Here is a 19,052-nt window from a genome sequence, read left to right on the forward strand (position 1 = left end):
GGTTGGGATTTAAACCCATGACCCTAGTGATGCTAGGCGGCAGTGCTAACCACTACACCACTGTGCCTTACTAAAGGAGTAAAGCATGTCCACTTTGCAAAGGGAATTTTCACTTAGTGAATATGGTACGGGTTTCCTAGCATCCAATTTGCATGATAGGAGAGTGTCGGCTCTCAACGGAGCCGGTTCACACACCTCTGGGGAGGCCGCGGTCCACACTGAAAAAGAGTGCTGTGCATCTTTGGCTCCATTTCAGGTCCGAATTCAGGCAAAAATTTGGACCTGATTCACACCTGAAATGAAGAACAGGGACACACTGGACCCCTGCTGTACGCTTAGTGCTGTGAACCTAGTGTTAACCCAGCCTCAATTTTCCCATTTAAAAAACAGGACAGGAGAAGACAAACACACTACTGCCCACTGCCAGGTAGGCAATCAGGACAGATGCGTTTGCATTCCTTGCATTTCAGTGGAGTGTTTAATGTCAGAATTCCCCATCCCATGTGATGGTTACCTCCTCTGACACCTGCATCACTGCATACACCACTCCTTTATAGTCTGATTCATGTAACACATCCTCAAGTTCCTGCACCTTCCATCCAAATATCTAGCTAACCCTCACCCTATATTTCATTAAACTCTATTGGATTTAAAGGGTAACTCCACTTTTGTAAAACAGAAAAAAAATAAAAAAATTATAATCTAGCATTTTTAATTAGCAGAAAATTACTTATCTATTTCAATCCGCATCACTGTCATATTCTGACTCACTGGCTGACTTGCTAAAAGGCAACCATAGACTGTTCACTTTGAAAGTGCAGATCAGTTGATCCAGAGCTTAGTAAATGAGGTAAAGCTTCACTTTGCAAAGAATACCCAATCATATGCAAGGAACATAAAAAACAAAAACAAAACATTTCTGCTTGTACGTGATTGGATGATGAAAGTCAGCAGGGCCTCCCATCATTTATTAAAGTGGAGTTCCACCCAAGTGTGGAAGCTCCGCTTATCTGTCTCCTCCCCCCTTTTCAATGCCACATTTGGCACCCTTCGGGGGGGGGGGGGGGGGAGCGGGTACTTGTTTTTGACAGGTACCCGCCCCCACTTCCATCAGACCTCCCAGCGGCGAGGTCTGTCAGAAGTTCGGCCCCTCCTCCTTCCCCGCCGCAGGGCCATTCGGAAAGCACAGCGAACTTCACGCATGAGCAGTAGGGAATTGGCTGTGAAGCCGCAAGGCTTCACTGCTGGTTTCCCTTACAGGCTATGGTGGCTGGGGTGCCGACATCGCTGGATTCCAGGACAGGTAAGTGCCCTAATATTAAAAGCCAGCAGCTACAGTATGTGTAGCTGCTGACTTTTAATTTTTCCGTGGGGTGGAGCACCACTTTAAGTTCTGTAGCAAATTCCCTTGCAGAAAGCAAATGCATCTGCAAAGTGAACAGTCTATTTGCCTTTAGTAAATCAATTTCAATGATTTTCCAAGAAGTCTCCACTAAGATACAAGTCAAAGTTTAGGAATACTCTGCAACAGAGATTTCATTTTGGGTGAGATATTCCCTAAAGGTAATATTACTTCTAGGAGGGATGCAGACACTGCAACTTTTCTATTCAGAACACTAAAAGTGCACCAGGTGATTATAATGAACCAGATGTTCCCATTCATGATCAGTCTGCATCAGAAATGGTAATACAAACAGCTTTTCTTCAAAGCAGAAACAGGTAGGAATTTGCAACAAAGTTTGTTCAAATCCCTGCAATGTACAGTGATCACCAAGAACCGTTTTTGTCTCAACCGAAGTGCAGTTACTCTTTAAAATGGTCATTGCCGTGTATCAGTTAAAACTTGCTGATGCCAGAAGAATATGCCAGTAAATGGGGGTGTTGAAGTGAACATGGAGTAAAGAATGCTGAAAAGGTCACCAAAGAATAAAAGACTGCAACAAAAGTAAGGTCAGTATGGACAAAAACTATAGGACACGTGCTGTATTTCCAAATAGACCAATGTGCTCTACTCTGAAAATCCAATTTGCTTAAAATGTTGAGTTAGCCATTAAAAGTTAGGCAGGGCTTTAATATATAAACTGTTTTTTTTATGCAGTCAGCAAACAGAGGCATACTGGCTATCTAAAATGCCCTAAAAAAACATTAAAAATAAGGCTGGGTTCACACATCTGCGTCACAGAAAACAGATTTATAAAAATCTGACTCTTTTTCAAATCGCACCACACAGAGTCTGGCACCGTGCAATATGGTGAGTGTGAAAACGCACTGAGATTTTTAGATACGTGGGAGTTACATTAAGAATTAATACCACCCCCGCGCATCCCCTAAACAGCAGCAGTTTCCTAGGGCCAGGAACTTAGCTTACACTTTGATAAAACAATTGATACAACATATAGTATATACCAGCGACACAAGCCATTTTGTAATTTAAAGCCCAACTCCTGGCTTACGGTCCCCTCTCCCAACCCCTGGAGGCCCCCCAGCATGTGTCTAAAATCAACCTTTTCTAAAAGACTTCAGGCTCATAATGATACCTGGGGTTCTATTTGGCACTTCTCCAGTGCTAGGTGGTCCTCGATGATGCACAGAATGGCACTGACATAATGACATCAGTGCCACTTTTTGCATTCCTTCTAAAGGTCATTCCACCAGGAAGACCCGGATGTGGGGTCAACAACAGACAGTGCTGGAAAGGAAGGGAGTATTGCAGCCAGAGCTGGGGTTTTTCCGACATCTGCCCATTAACTGCAATTTTTTTTCCTGATTTTAATCTGGATATAAAATACCTTTCTAATCTACACCTAGCTATTATTATTTTATATAAATATTTAAAATGTATACATTTGTTTTCTTGCAACCTGGGCAACAGTATATTTTTAGGTATAACATACACTAGTATGAAAAAAAATCTAACAATAAGATCCCCGAGCTACTCTCACAACACTAGTGTAAAAAAAAATAAAGAAATAAACAAAAAATAATAATAAAAAAAAAAATATATATATATAAATATATATATATATATATATATATATATATATATATATATATATATATATATATATATACATACACACACAGTGGATAAAAAAAGTCTACACCCCCCTGTTAAAATGTCAGGCTTCTGTGATGGGAAAAAAAAAAGACAAAGATAAATCATATGAGAACTTTTTCCACCTTTAATGTGACCTATAAACTGTACAACTCAATTGATAAACAAACTAAAATCTTTTAGGTGGAGGGAAGTAAAAATATGAAACTAAAATATTGTGGTTGCATAAGTGTGCACACCCTCCTATAACTGGGGATGTAGTTATGTTCAGAATTAATCAATCACATTAAAATGCATGGTAAATAGGAGTCAGTGCACACCAGCCATCATTTAAAGTTCCTCTGAATAACCCCAAATAAAGTTCAGCTGTTCTAGTAGGTCTTTCCTGACATTTTCTTAGTCGCGTATTACAGCAAAAGCCATTGTCCTCAGAGAGCTTCCAACGCATTAGAGGGATCTCATTGTTAAAAGTAGTGGTGCACCGAAATTTCGGCCACCGAAATTTTCAGCCGAAAATGGGCTTATTCCATTTCGGCCGAAAATTGGTTAAAGATGCCGATACTAAATATGGCCGCCGCGGGCGCAGGTTTAAAAAGACACGCCTCTGGCCGGCGGCCCGCCTCCCGGTGATGTCCCTACTACTACTACGATGTGTATGAATGAACTAACACACCGGGCGGGCGAGCGAGCGGCCGCTAATAGCTGTAACTATGTGAGCGCTTCACTTCCCTATCAGGCGGTTATCTCCTCTGACAGGGAAGTTAAGCGCTCACATAGTTATAGCTATTAGCGGCCGCTCGCCCGCCGCCTGGTGTGTTAGTTCATTCATGCACATCGTAGTAGTAGTGACATCACCAGGAGGCGGGCCGCCGGCCAGAGGCGGGTCTTTTGAAAGGAAGGACACAGAAGCAGCCGAGTGAAAGTAAGGAGATTGCATTGATGGTGAGGGACGCTGAGGCAGTGGGGGGGGGGGGGACGCTGAGGCGGGGGGGGGGACTCTGAGGCGAGCTTACCAATAGTATTAGTATTATGCAGCATGAGGGAGTTAATGTATTGCCACTGCTGGCCACTGATGCATTAACAACCGACCAGTGGCAGTTAATTAACCCCTTTGTGCTGCATTAGTGCAACCAGTAGCAGTGTTAATTAACACTGATACTGGTTGCACTAATGAAGCACAAAGGGGTTAATTAACTGCCACTGGTCGGTCACTAATGCATCAGTGACCAGCAGTGGCAATACATTAACCCCCTCATGCTGCATAATACAAATACCATTGGTAATTAAATTAACCACTATACTGCGACAGGGTGGCAGCTAGCCTGTTTTTATCCCCCTGTTCTATCTATTTTAAAATCATTTGGGGGAAAAAAGTCATTTTCGGTTTTCGGCCAAGGGCATCCTGCATTTTTGGTTTCGGCCCAGAATTTTCATTTCGGTGCATCCCTAGTTAAAAGGTATCAGTCAGGAGAAGGGTACAAAAGAATTTCCAAGGCATTAGATATACCATGGAACACAGGGAAGACAGTCATCATCAAGTGTAGAAAATATGGCACAACAGTGACATTACCAAGAACTGGACGTCCCTCTAAAAGTGATGAAAAGACAAGAAGAAAATTGGTCAGGGAGGCTGCCAAGAGGCCTACAGAAACATTAAAGGAGCTGCAAGAATATCTGGCAAGTACTTGCTGTGTGGCACATGTGACAACACTTTCCTATATTCTTCATATGTCTGAGCTATGGGGTAGAGTGGCAAGAAAGAAGCCTTTTTTATGAATGAAAACATCCAAGCCTGGCTAAATTTTGCAAAAAGACATCTGAAGTCTCCCAAAAGTATGTGGGAAATGTGTTATGGTCTGATGAAACCAACGTTGATCTTTTTGGCCATATTTCAAAAGATATGTTTGGCGCAAAAACAACACTGCACATCACCAAAAGAACACCACACCCACAGTGAAGCATGGTGGTGGTAGCATCATGATTTGGGACAGTTTTTCTTCAGCTGGAACAGGGGCCCTAGTCAAGCTAGAGGGAATTATGAACAGTTCCAAATACCAGCCATTCCTTTGTTGATTTGGATGTATGCTTTGGGTTTTTGCAATGCTGAAAGATGAAGTTCCTCTTCATGTTCAGCAGAAACCTGAAGGTTTTGTGCCAATATTTTTCTCACCTTAAACAACAGCCTTATCCATGTCTTTATGGACCTTGCTTTGTGCACTGGTGCGGTCATGTTAGAAAAGGAAGAGGCCATCCCCAAACTGTTGTCACAAAGTTGGGAGCATGAAATTGTCCAAAATGTCTTGGTATGGTGACGCCTTAAAAGTTCCCTTCACTGCAATTAAGGGGCCAAGCCCAACCCCTGAAAAACAACCCCACATCATAATCTCACCTCCACCAAATGATTTAGACCAGTGCACAAAGCCAGGTCCATTAAGACATGGATGAGCCAGTTTGGGGTGGAGGGACTGGCCTGCACAACAAATCCTGATATCAACCCGATAGAACACCTTTGGGATGAATTAGAGCGGAGACTGTGAGTCAGACCTTCTCGTCCAACATCAGTGCCTGACTCACAGATGCACTTCTAGAAGAATGGTCAAACATTCCCATAGACACTTCTAAACCTTGTGGACAGCCATATCAAAATACTGCTGCCGAAACCTTCCCTTAAAACTCCACAGCGACATGAAAAGATCCACCTTTTGGATTTTCAGAGATATAACAATTTAATGTGAGTATGTAATCATTAAAAAAAGAAAAAAAAAGAAAAAAGAATTGAATGTATTTTTAAACAGAACAAGGATTAATACCCAACTCTGTTATGACATCAGCATCCTGTAATTTTTTTGATGAACCGCAAACAGACTGGAATGACAAATTTATTTGCAAATTACAAATTTATTTCAGCTATACATTTATCCTAATGCTTGTAGCACAGCTTTAAAGTGGTTTTATGCATTAAGGTAAAAAAACCTTCTGCAAGCAGCCCCCCCCCCCCCCCCACTTCCTCCTTACATCAACCTGAGCCGGATCTCGATCCAGCAGAGGCTCTTCCAGCTCTCTCGCTCCTCATTGCACAGAGAGGCAGCAGTCGGAGCCATTGGCTCCTGCTGCTGTCAATCACAGCCAATGAGGCGGAAGCAGGGGGTGGGGCAGGACTGTGCGCTGTGTGTCAATGGACACACAGAGCTGGCACGGGAGCAAGCTCTGATGAATGCCCCCATAGCAAGTGACTTTCTATAAGGTCACTCAGCAGGTGGGAGGAGCCAGAAGTGACAGCATGGGACCCGAGAAGAGGATCAGGGCTGCTCTGTGAAAAACCAATACACAGAGCAGGTAAGTAGAACATGTTTGTTATTTTTGTATCCTTTTAATTTTACCTTTTGAATCACTTTAAAGCCCAAGTCCAAGAAAGTGTCAAAGTATCCCTTGCACTGGGGCTGTGCCTGCACTGCAAGCTATGGTTGCTTACTTTGTCTAGGGGAGGGCAGAAACAATTTTACTTACCTGATTCTCCACTCCCCTGGAAAATGGCACCCCCCCCCCCGGCTCCAGAGGTGGACTGTCCCTTGGTGTCACCATGTCTAATGCAGGGCAATGGACCCTCCTTTGGTCTTAATGACTTCAGGACCCTAGACTGCTCAAGGAAAAAAAGCTACAGAGACCAGTCTAGCTGTGCAGAGGAAGCGAAATTTAGGTAAGATTTTTTTTTTTTGTTCTCTTGGGCTAAAGCAAGTAATTAAATTGGTATTAAAGGTTCGGCTCTTTAAAAAAACATGTCACACTTACATGCACTGTGAGGGGTTTTGCACAGAGCAGCCCTGATCCTCTTCTTCTGGGGTCCCACGCCGGCGCCCCTGGTTCCTCCCCCTTAATAAGTGCCCCCAACAGCAAGCTGCTTGTTATGAGGGCACTGGTGCGTGCTTGCTCCTGAGCCCTGCTCTATGCGTCCATAAGACACATAGAGCCGTGGTTCCGCTCCACCCCCACTCTCCCCTCATTGGATCACTGGCTGTGATTGACAGCAGTGGGAGCCAATGGCTCCTGCTGCTGTCTCAGCCACTGAGGAGAGGGAGCCCAGGGACAGCTGAGGCTCTCGTGCACATCGCTGGATCGAGAGGGAGCTCAGGTGAGGATTATGGGGGCTGGAGGGGGAGCAGCACACAGAAGGCTTTTTTACCTTAATGCATAGAATACATAAAGGTTAAAAAACGTTGAGCCTTTACAACCACTTTAACCTGCAGTGCAGGCAAAGTTCCATTGCAGGGGTTTATTTTTATTTTTTTATTGCCCTGAATTGGACATTAAAAGAGACCCAAGACTGCATTGTTTTGCTAGAGACTATTTTGATGGAGGGCTCCAATCACTTGGAAGACTACATATTCTACATCAGACTGTTCTTGTTAAATGAAGAAGCTGAGTCACTTGCTACAGGTCGCAACAAGATAAAGAGCAATCAGCATAGAACAACAATACATATAATTGTTTTTAGAGAGAGGTCAATAGCAATGTGCAATCAGCATGTGTAAATGGTCTGATGACAGTTCATCTATACACAAGCATGGCCTTATCCTCCGTTCTGGCAGAACTTAATACAGAAACACTACACTGAAATCATAGGAGCTTCAAATATAAATCAAATTGGAGACACATGCTGACAAACAGCCTTGCAGTCGGGGGCGACATGAACCCGGGATATGTTACTCTTGGCAAATCTGCAAGGAGCAGAATACAAAGTCATATTTATTCCCCGCTGATAAGAAGCTATAATGCTTTCCAATATGGGAACACTGGCAACAGAAACATTTAACCCTTCAAACAAGGATATGTCCTCCCTAAAGCTTTGAATCTTAGCTGACCTCGCGGGCAGTACAGGGGTTACACCGAACGTCAGGATAATATTGTTCTCTGCAAATAAAAGATTCTAATTTGGTTAGAATATCCACAAGGTTCTTATGTGAGCCTCTGAAAGATTAGACAAACCGCAAGAGAGGCAAGTGGAGATTTGCAATGACAAGATTCCCTGTGCCAGTAATTCATTCCGCTCATGCTTAAAATATGTATGCGTGGCTTTATCACATTCTCATCAGCGCATAATATTAAACCTGAGCCGGAGCACAAGCAAACACCCCACTCTGAGCTTGGCTAGAGAAAGGTCATTGTATTCCACATAATTCATTCTCGACTCTAGTGACATTTACTGTATTCCTGGCAAATTAATCCCATCCCAGAGAAAAGGCTAAGCTTCCATATTCATGTCTGGAGGAAAAGAGCGGCCTTGAGAAGAGAAAAAAAAAAAAAAAACCTTGGGTGACTTAGAGCTACATGAATAGAAGTAACTAGCTGGCATATGAATGTTTTATGACTTAAAGGAGTTCTATGGTCACAGCAAACACTTTAAAGCGGAGTTCCACCCTCAATATTGACTTTGGTCCATCCGCTTGCTTTGTGTCACCTGAAAAAGAAATGGATAATGACTATTTTTTTTTTTGTTTACTGACCTTGTTTTTGAAGAAAATATACTTACCTTCCTTCCACTTCCTCCCTCTGCGGACACGGCCGCCGCCGTCACTTCCTGCTTGCGTTGACTCCTAGGAGCTGAACGTCATTGCTCCCAGAAGTCAATGCGCCTGCACCGGCCCCCGCTCGCCCAGAAGCTGTGCAGGGATGACACGCCTGCCCCGGAAGTGATGAGCGGGGCCGGTGCAGGGCATTCTGGGACCGAAGAGGACACTGTAGAGGACGCCCTGGCTTCAGCTGCCCACAACCGAGATGGCAGCGCTAGACAAGAAATGTTCAAGGTAAGTATTTCTTCTAAAAGGTAAGTGCAACCTGGGACAGTTCAGAGGCTATACATTCTGAAATGCACTAGCTCTGACTGTCCCGGGGGTATTTTTATCTCCAAAAAGTTTTTGAGGGTGGAACTCCGCTTTAAATTTATAACATCAGTGATAGCAATACAAACACTAGTTATATTTGACAATCCAATATAATCTTACTTGAAAGATCTCCTTTCATGATGTGAGTGCTGCCTATCTGCTGCCATCTCTTTCCACAACTTCCTGGATTCCCTGCATGCTTTGCAGCTTTTCCTCTGCTGTTTACTTTCACTTTCTTAGGACTACATATCCCATGGTACCTTGCATGTGTGCAAGCAGTGACTCCTGTACTGACTCCGCCTCCCAAAACTCCTCCTCTGTAGATCAGAAGGCAGGCTCTGTGAAATGTGACACAGCAGTGCCTACTTACAGGGCATAGTGAATATTTGTCACAGAATTCAAGAAAATAAATGTAAGGGGGGTCTTCACAAAGTAAGTTTACAAACTTCAAGATCGGTTCAGAGTAATAGGACTGGGATAGAAATAATTAAAATATGTACAATGTGGAATTTAATATATTTAAAACTTTAAACTGAACCAGAGTGTGGGTCCGTACACTACACAGTATTGTATGAACTCTGTGGGCACCATCCCTCCATGATAATCAAATCAAATCAATTTCTTCAACTGTCCATTAACAGTGTTTAGGATTTTGATCCTAGATGCAATTATTGGACAGCTGTAGATATTGAAGACTGTTATGTCAGATTTTAAAGAAGAACTAGGAGCAAAATGTTTATTTTCCCATGCAGTGGGGCTGTGCCTACACTGCATGGGTTAACTGCTCGTTTTTTTTCCAGGGGCGCAAGGAAAAGCTATACTTGCCAATCCTTCAGAAAACCACACTCCCCCACGTCCAGCGGTGGACTGTTCCTGTCTTCCTCACATCCAGAGCCAGTCTAGGGGCATTATAATATCAGTGTAGCACTGCCTCCTAGAGGACTGCTGAGTATTGCGCTTTCTGGATTCCCCTGGGTTACCCTTAGCAACGGATAGCAGACAAACAGCATTGAAAGTCCTTGGCTCAGTCAATAATCAATCCAGGGGATGTTGGTTTTTTGTGTTTTTATTGAGAACTGGGATAGGAGAAGGGATGAGTGGGATACTCCAACTATGAACTATGCACAATCTTGAGGACAACTAGCTGTAGTGTGCGACAAGGCCGCTGCTTCACCTTGCCACTGAAGTGAAGATAGTTTTAAAGGTTCCTGTTTTAGTTATTCTCTTCAGGGTTCTTGATCTGGCACCCCCTTTCCTCTCAACACTGGTGTGCTAACGCCTGTCCGCTGACCCTAGCTTCTGGAGTGGTCCCCTTCCTGGCAGACCCCTGGGCAAGTTCCTCTGTACTCACGGACACTGTTTTTCCAGAGTCACCGTTGCCTCCAAACTCCACTTGTCAGCATCCACTGGACCTCTGCATTCAGCAATACCTTCAGGGTCACCAGGCCAACTGCCTGTGACCACCTTTCCCAGTTGCAGAATGAGAAACAGCCATACTCTCCTTCTGGGTCTTGGCCTCCCGCCCAAAGACCCCCTGCCTCATGTGCTCTCGGCTTTTGTACCCTATCCCATGATGCACCTCTCTGTGCGCCAACCCACTGGGACAGTTACAAAAGCCTGTGTATCATTGGCCAGGTTTCCTCCACTGTCCAACAGGCCTCCCTATTGGATACAGTGGGAACACTCCCTCAGACCAAATGAATACACACTGAGCACAATGAGCAGGCCTAACTATCGATCAGGGTCCCCTGATAAGCAGAGAGAGCAGACTATGTTCTACCTGTCACTCTCCTGATAAGCAGGCAGAGCAAAAATACCTAGCACCTATCTAGGAGGGTGCTACATCAGGAACAGTCAATTCACAAGACCACTAGTGTGCGGGGGCAGACAGGAGTGTTGGGGACCGGTATGGCGCTCGCAGGATTGGGTAAGTATATCTCTGCTCTGTAATCCCCTAGACAAAAATGAGTGGTTAACCGATGCAGTGTGGGCACAGTCCCACTGAATGGTAGAATAAAAAATTTTGCCCAGAGTTCTTCTTTAACTTGAATTTGGTTGACCATGATTACAAAATGATTCTGTCCTTTTATTCTTACTTTTACAATAAAGCTCTTATGGATTTATATACTGTACATCTTTATTTTCTCTGTGTAGCACATTTCTCCTTCACCTTGTTTTATTTGGGGTGAAAGGTATTACAGATTTGATGTTTTAAATTTTCATCAGATATATGCTTTAAAAGGATAAGTTCACCTTTTAAAAAAAAAAAACAAACGTATAAATGCACATGTGTTTGCAGGTAAAACAATTGTATTTATTTTTTTTATTTTTTGCCCGTACCTTCATAATGCTTTCTGTTATAAAGCTGAAAGAAGAGCGAAATGACCACAACAGTGCTTATCAGCGCTCTCACAATCTATTGAGAACAAGCCATCTGCCGCAGTGGAAGATGGGACTTGTAGTTCATTCATTTACAGATTCCTGTGAATGAATGACATGGCTATGCGGCCAGAGCAGCTGCTTAATCGTAACATGTTACATGTCACACCCTAAACACAGGTGTAACATGTAACATCTTACTAAAGGTGAACTTATCCTTTAATGCATTTCCAGTAAGGTGGACTGCGTCTGCAGGGGGATAGAATAACATCCCAGGAAACAGAAGGCCTAATCACCCAAAAGTCATTTTTTTCAATGCTGCTCAGAAAAGGAAAGGAGGAATCTTATTTGTTGCTACCAATAGATACCTTTATATATAGGGCCCAAGGTTTTAAATAAAAGTTAGCTCAGTTTACTCTTGAACTAGGTTTGTGAAAGCTGCACAGGTGTGTTAATGTGGACATACTTGCTACTTTTTAGGGAACACATAGAAATGGTAATTGTTCCTGAGCCGTGACCCGAAAATTGTCCCCTTTTCCTTGAGCTCCTCCTGAGAGATATTGGTCCTTTATTTAACCTCATAGAGCTACATGTGCAGCTTGAGACCTAAGGCAATGCTGCCTCTGACTACTAGTCTTATAACTATTGTGATAATGTGTATATAAATTCCAGCGCAGTGAAAAGGTGAGAGTTTATGATTTTTCACAAGAAGGGAAAAGGCAGCACTTGATTATAAAGGACTTTTTGTGGACACTGACCTAATGTATAAGTGCTGGAATTTATATACTCATTATCAGGATAACCGCCCAGTGGGCGAGGGCGAGGGATATACAGTAAATAAAGTATGGGATCATAAATGAGCGCTGGATTGTGAATTATTGATGTCACTATTGTGCTGCTCACTGTTCTCCTTGCTGGAGAGGAAGCTGTGCCAGAGGACCTGCAGTGCAAGGATCTCAATGCATCTGCTCCATTCATTCTGTGCTTCTGTGTTTTTGCGCCTCTCCTGCTGTTGTTTGATTACTCCATCAGTCATTAGATCACTAGTTATCAGAGAGGACAACTCTTACTTGAGTAAAAAATGTCCTACCCCACCAACAAGATGGCCACCTCCACACAGACACAGTAATAGGTCAATAATAGGGAAATGACCAGCTATAGAAAGCCTACCTGCAATGCCAATTCCTATTTGTCATCTGCTGTTTTGGGCATTGCCTAAATCATTCAGGTCCTCTTTGAGTGCCCATGAATGGACCAGAAGACTTGGCCATTAGTGGTTTAAGATCTAATTTGCAAATGTTCAGACTGTGTATGTGAAAAGAATGGCTTTCCTTCCTTTTACTGTTTATATGAAAACAGAATATTTGATCACATAATGAACACTCGCCATTTTATGTGGTTTTCATACAAACATTTCTATTGTTCCCCAGATGATCAGCACTGGGGCATAAAGTCTGGATATCACACATCTGATCACATCTGTACATGACCAGTTTTGTTACATATCATACTGCCCAAAATGTTAGGTTTTCCCATTCTTACAAGCAACAATGAGAATAATTTATGATTTAAATAATGAGCAGCAGCAAGTGTTAGTGGCGCCACCACACAGCCGATTGTATTGAGATAAGCGATGCTGTTAGAGTAGTTGTTAACCTTTGTTCTGCTTGGCAGCAACCTCTGAAATGTCTATAGAGGAGCCTACCCGGGCAGAAAGAAATGATTGTTTACAATTTTTTTAGAATAACTAGTAAAAAATATGTCTTAATTTTTTCTCAGTATGTACCTGAATACTGCATGTAAATAAGATTATTTATTTTAAAGCATGCTACAAAAAGAAAGCCAAATCTTTCCAAAGAAAAACAGCATACTTTTCCATTAATACACAAAGCAGTTATAGCTGAAATAGTTGCAGGAAAACGATACTCCTATTATAAAAATAATTAATACTCTCTTCTCTCTTGCTGCATACACCACCAATCTCTGCTGAAAAGAACACAAAACGCTGGCTGAAGATGTGAAACCAATGCTTCCGGGAATGTCGGATGCATGGCCCCCCCTAAGTTCAGTGGTTCAATCACTACTGTGTCTAGAACATAGGGGTTGGTGGAAGGAACCACAGAGCTTAATGGGGGGACTAGGAATCCAACATTCCTGGAATTGACGATTCCTGCAAGATCTTCAGCCGGCGTTTGCTCCTCACTCCAGGACAGGTATTAGCAGATAAATTCTTACTGCAAAATGGCTAAATTCGTCCTGGTCATAAATTTATGAATTAGCCACAATCAAGAATGGATTCTTGAAGATGTGTCACTTGTGTATAACTTGTATCTGCCGTCATGATTGAAATGCTAGCACATTATCTCACATCTTCCACAGCTCATTGGCAAAAATGACCAATTCTTGAGTTTGGTCTGCTCCAATAACTTGTACGAGCACCTATCATAGTTATGGATCAGTTATCAGATGGTATGGTTCTAAGGCCAGTTATAGGTGGGGGCAGAGGCCATTTTCTTTGTTGTATATGTGTACTGGTGAGTGGACATACTGGGTGCCTTTGCTGTAATACTATCAGCTGGGCTTCCATTATGCCCCCAATTACCTTTCAGGAGGGATGGGCCACCTCCAGGCTCACCTGCCCCCTATCTCTGCATTAGCTTGCATGTGCTCCCACTGTGGAGACTCTTTAAAATTCATTAGAGTTAGGACTGCAGGTAACAGGGAGCCTTGACGTGGCCCTGCAGCTTTCACATGCGTTTGCAAATGTGTGCTAACTAAACCCCTGTATTGACGCAAACTGTTAGACAGGCCAATTTGGTTGGTAAGCAGACTGGTTGGCAAATTGAACTGAGAATTTTATCTTTGTTTGTTTCATGTGCGTTGCCCTTCCATGTGTTCTTTGCTATGAAGGCCAGTTATAGGTGGGGGCAGAGGCCATTTTCTTTGTTGTATATGTGTACTGGTGAGTGGACATACTGGGTGCCTTTGCTGTAATACTATCAGCTGGGCTTCCATTATGCCCCCAATTACCTTTCAGGAGGGATGGGCCACCTCCAGGCTCACCTGCCCCCTATCTATGCATTAGCTTGCATGTGCTCCCACTGTGGAGACTCTTTAAAATTCATTAGAGTTAGGACTGCAGGTAACAGGGAGCCTTGACGTGGCCCTGCAGCTTTCACATGCGTTTGCAAATGTGTGCTAACTAAACCCCTGTATTGACGCAAACTGTTAGACAGGCCAATTTGGTTGGTAAGCAGACTGGTTGGCAAATTGAACTGGGAATTTTATCTTTGTTTGTTTCATGTGCGTTGCCCTTCCATGTGTTCTTTGCTATGAAGGCCAGTTATAGGTGGGGGCAGAGGCCATTTTCTTTGTTGTATATGTGTACTGGTGAGTGGACATACTGGGTGCCTTTGCTGTAATACTATCAGCTGGGCTTCCATTATGCCCCCAATTACCTTTCAGGAGGGATGGGCCACCTCCAGGCTCACCTGCCCCCTATCTATGCATTAGCTTGCATGTGCTCCCACTGTGGAGACTCTTTAAAATTCATTAGAGTTAGGACTGCAGGTAACAGGGAGCCTTGACGTGGCCCTGCAGCTTTCACATGCGTTTGCAAATGTGTGCTAACTAAACCCCTGTATTGACGCAAACTGTTAGACAGGCCAATTTGGTTGGTAAGCAGACTGGTTGGCAAATTGAACTGGGAATTTTATCTTTGTTTGTTTCATGTGCGTTGCCCTTCCATGTGTTCTTTGCTATGAAGGCCAGTTATAGGTGGGGGCAGAGGCCATTTTCTTTGTTGTATATGTGTACTGGTGAGTGGACATACTGGGTGCCTTTGCTGTAATACTATCAGCTGGGCTTCCATTATGCCCCCAATTACCTTTCAGGAGGGATGGGCCACCTCCAGGCTCACCTGCCCCCTATCTATGCATTAGCTTGCATGTGCTCCCACTGTGGAGACTCTTTAAAATTCATTAGAGTTAGGACTGCAGGTAACAGGGAGCCTTGACGTGGCCCTGCAGCTTTCACATGCGTTTGCAAATGTGTGCTAACTAAACCCCTGTATTGACACAAACTGTTAGACAGGCCAATTTGGTTGGTAAGCAGACTGGTTGGCAAATTGAACTGGGAATTTTATCTTTGTTTGTTTCATGTGCGTTGCCCTTCCATGTGTTCTTTGCTATGAAGGCCAGTTATAGGTGGGGGCAGAGGCCATTTTCTTTGTTGTATATGTGTACTGGTGAGTGGACATACTGGGTGCCTTTGCTGTAATACTATCAGCTGGGCTTCTATTATGCCCCCAATTACCTTTCAGGAGGGATGGGCCACCTCCAGGCTCACCTGCCCCCTATCTATGCATTAGCTTGCATGTGCTCCCACTGTGGAGACTCTTTAAAATTCATTAGAGTTAGGACTGCAGGTAACAGGGAGCCTTGACGTGGCCCTGCAGCTTTCACATGCGTTTGCAAATGTGTGCTAACTAAACCCCTGTATTGACGCAAACTGTTAGACAGGCCAATTTGGTTGGTAAGCAGACTGGTTGGCAAATTGAACTGGGAATTTTATCTTTGTTTGTTTCATGTGCGTTGCCCTTCCATGTGTTCTTTGCTATGAAGGCCAGTTATAGGTGGGGGCAGAGGCCATTTTCTTTGTTGTATATGTGTACTGGTGAGTGGACATACTGGGTGCCTTTGCTGTAATACTATCAGCTGGGCTTCCATTATGCCCCCAATTACCTTTCAGGAGGGATGGGCCACCTCCAGGCTCACCTGCCCCCTATCTATGCATTAGCTTGCATGTGCTCCCACTGTGGAGACTCTTTAAAATTCATTAGAGTTAGGACTGCAGGTAACAGGGAGCCTTGACGTGGCCCTGCAGCTTTCACATGCGTTTGCAAATGTGTGCTAACTAAACCCCTGTATTGACGCAAACTGTTAGACAGGCCAATTTGGTTGGTAAGCAGACTGGTTGGCAAATTGAACTGGGAATTTTATCTTTGTTTGTTTCATGTGCGTTGCCCTTCCATGTGTTCTTTGCTATGAAGGCCAGTTATAGGTGGGGGCAGAGGCCATTTTCTTTGTCCTCCATGGTTCCAAGCTCAACTTCACAAATTGAGATCAGTATCTAAATAAATGCTAGAATTACTAATATACAGTAGATGTAGAAGGGAAAAGAGAAAACAAAACAGCCCAAATGCTGATTATAGCCATATTCCAGCAGGTCATCAACCCAAAATAGCAACAATATACAGAAAAGAATATAAGGGGTGTCCAAGGAGGGCCTACCGGTAATAAAAAAACATAACTCACAACCAAGTTAAAAATACCATACCTTATGTTATTTTTAACTTAGCTGTGAGATATGGTTTAATAACCATCCTTGAACACCCCTTAGGGCTCTTTCACACGGGCTTTCCGTATGTCCGCAAATCATCCTATTTTTTTGCAGATGATTTGCGGACATAATGTAAGTCTATGGCATTGCGGATGTCAGCGGAATACCATCCGCTGACATCCGATTTCCTTCCTTTCAGTTCTGTTCCGTTTTTTCGAACGGAACAGAACCCTATTTTTCCTCCGTTCAAAAAACGGAAAGGAAGGAAAATCGGATGTCAGCTGTGTCATCCGCTGACATCCGCAATCCCCATAGACTTACATTAGGTCCGCATATCATCCGCAAACGGATGGGATGATATGCGGACCTACGGAGCGGATGACAGAAATGTCATCCGCTCCGTGAAAGAAAATAAAAAAAAAGGACCGCAGTGGAGCTCTCACACGGAAAGCCCGTGTGAAAGAGCCCTTAAATTATTTTCTGTATAATATTTAAATAAATGGACCCCTCAAGTTTCAAAGATGCAGATGCAATGCACATGACAATGCATGCCGGAACCTCTGCCTTATTAATGGCAACTGTTTAGAAGGCTTGAACTAATCATAGGTTTACTTTAAAACTCTTAACCCTTTGAATGATCAACTGCTATCAGGTTTGCATTTGGTTGGGTTTGCATTTTGTTCATGTCGCACAGTCTGTGCATGTAGCAATGTACAGACATCCAAATGTGGCTTGCCATACATGTACGATGCGCCGACCAAACATTATAATGAGAAAGTGTGCAAGAACAACGTACCGAAAGATTGCTGTGCAAAGCTTAGGAATGATTTAGCTTGATGAAAGGCAATAGTAATCGGTAAAGAAATGTTATTTTGGTTGATTACGTTGTCATGACTGTCTAGTCTTGGTCGGGAAGGGTCTACATACAAAGAATCCCAGATCCAACCATAAATGGTCTGGCTGAAGGATTGGTCTCTGATTTCTCATTGACATTTAAAACTACTCTATTGATTACACACATATCCTTTGGCTGAAAGCAGAATTAGGGATAGTAGGCCATTTGTCCATTATTACCTTTTTCTGGCGAATAGTACATCCAAAAAACAATACACAGACATAGGTAAACAGATATTCCTATGGCTTAATTATTAAAGCATCTTGTGTTTTCTGGTGTAGTACTTCTTTAAATAGCCGTATAGTCCTTAAACACTATACCACCTGAAAGAACTCTGTACTGCCATCTAATGGTTACACATGTTACTGAATTCTTTTCAAGAAATGACTAGTATCTTTGTGACAACTTTATAGACATAGTGGGATTTTAAATCCACTTCCAGCATTCCAGTGTGTGACTTTCCTGTCGACTGCACAGACCACAGTGTAAGTATAATGTACATAATAAAGTTTTTTTTTCCACACTAATAAGACCCCGAGCCGCCAACAACAAATGCATCCATAACTTTTACACGCTTAGTTTATTGGTTGTCAATTACTCACCGACATAGCTCCATGGTCATTGTTGTTACTCTGGAGGGAATGCAGCATAGTGGTTAAAAGACAAAAAGAGGGAGATGTTAATGGCAAAGAAAATGTTAGAGGCAGACATTAGGGAGAAGTATGTTAGAATTAGTTAGAAAAGCACAGAAATTTGAAATGCATTAGTCTATGAAGTATTTAGCATATTGCCCAGCAGGGCATGTTGGGTGGTTGCTGCTGCGACAGACAGGCTCACTATAGCCAGCCACATTCGTTATAATATGATCACATAAATCTATGAAATTCAATTGAATCCTAAGCATTCTTAAACCCCAAAACAAAAATGCAATCTATTGTAGCATTCCAATTCTTAGGTGTGGTTGCTGCATATGTTTATTTTTTTAGCCTTTTTTTTCTTTATTTTTACCTGGTGATCTGACCAGTAAAACGCTTCTTGTCTTAAGCCTGGTACATGCGTTGAGATCATCAAATGGGTGATCACCCATTTTTCTTTTTTGCATGCTAATCTCATACCAAAAATGAAGAGGTCACTAAAATTACAAACATTTTCATACGACAGAAGAAAAATTTGGGAGCTCAAAAGCTGTGTACTAACGATCAGAGAATCGAACAATTGCTTAGAGAGCGGTATTTTTCGTCCAAATCTCTGATCATGTGTATTAGGCTTTCACACCAATGCGTTTTGCAGTGCGTTTGCAGAAATGCACTACAGTCCATTTAACATTAGTTCCTATGGGTCATGTCCACATCTGTGCAGTTTCTACCGGTGTGTTTTTGGAAGAGTGCATGGACTTTTTTTTTTACACGCAACATGGTGCCTTTTTGGCTCCATAGACTTCAATGGAATCGCATAAGAAATGCATGTAAATGTGTTTTGGTGCATTTTCCTGCATTACAACAAA

General features: G+C 42.9%; 1 protein-coding gene across 7 annotated transcripts in view; it reads right to left on the minus strand.

Moving 5' to 3' along the window:
• The window catches only part of EXOC6 (exocyst complex component 6), a gene marked incomplete at its 5' end in the record, with an annotated part of 513,187 nt that overhangs the window by 158,790 nt on the left and 335,345 nt on the right, over nucleotides 1-19,052 (minus strand). For 4 of the 7 annotated variants that reach the window (XM_082267958.1, XM_082267957.1, XM_082267960.1 and 1 more), the window contains one exon: nucleotides 18,151-18,180. The exons of the other annotated variants lie outside the window; for them this stretch is intronic. In XM_082267958.1, the coding sequence (XP_082124084.1) occupies nucleotides 18,151-18,180 (30 nt within the window). The remainder of the gene's footprint in view (nucleotides 1-18,150; nucleotides 18,181-19,052) is intronic. 7 annotated transcript variants of the gene reach the window in all.

Source organism: Pelophylax lessonae (genome assembly GCF_965119305.1).
Source record: "Pelophylax lessonae genome assembly, chromosome: 9".
Classification (NCBI taxonomy): Eukaryota; Metazoa; Chordata; class Amphibia; order Anura; family Ranidae; genus Pelophylax; species Pelophylax lessonae.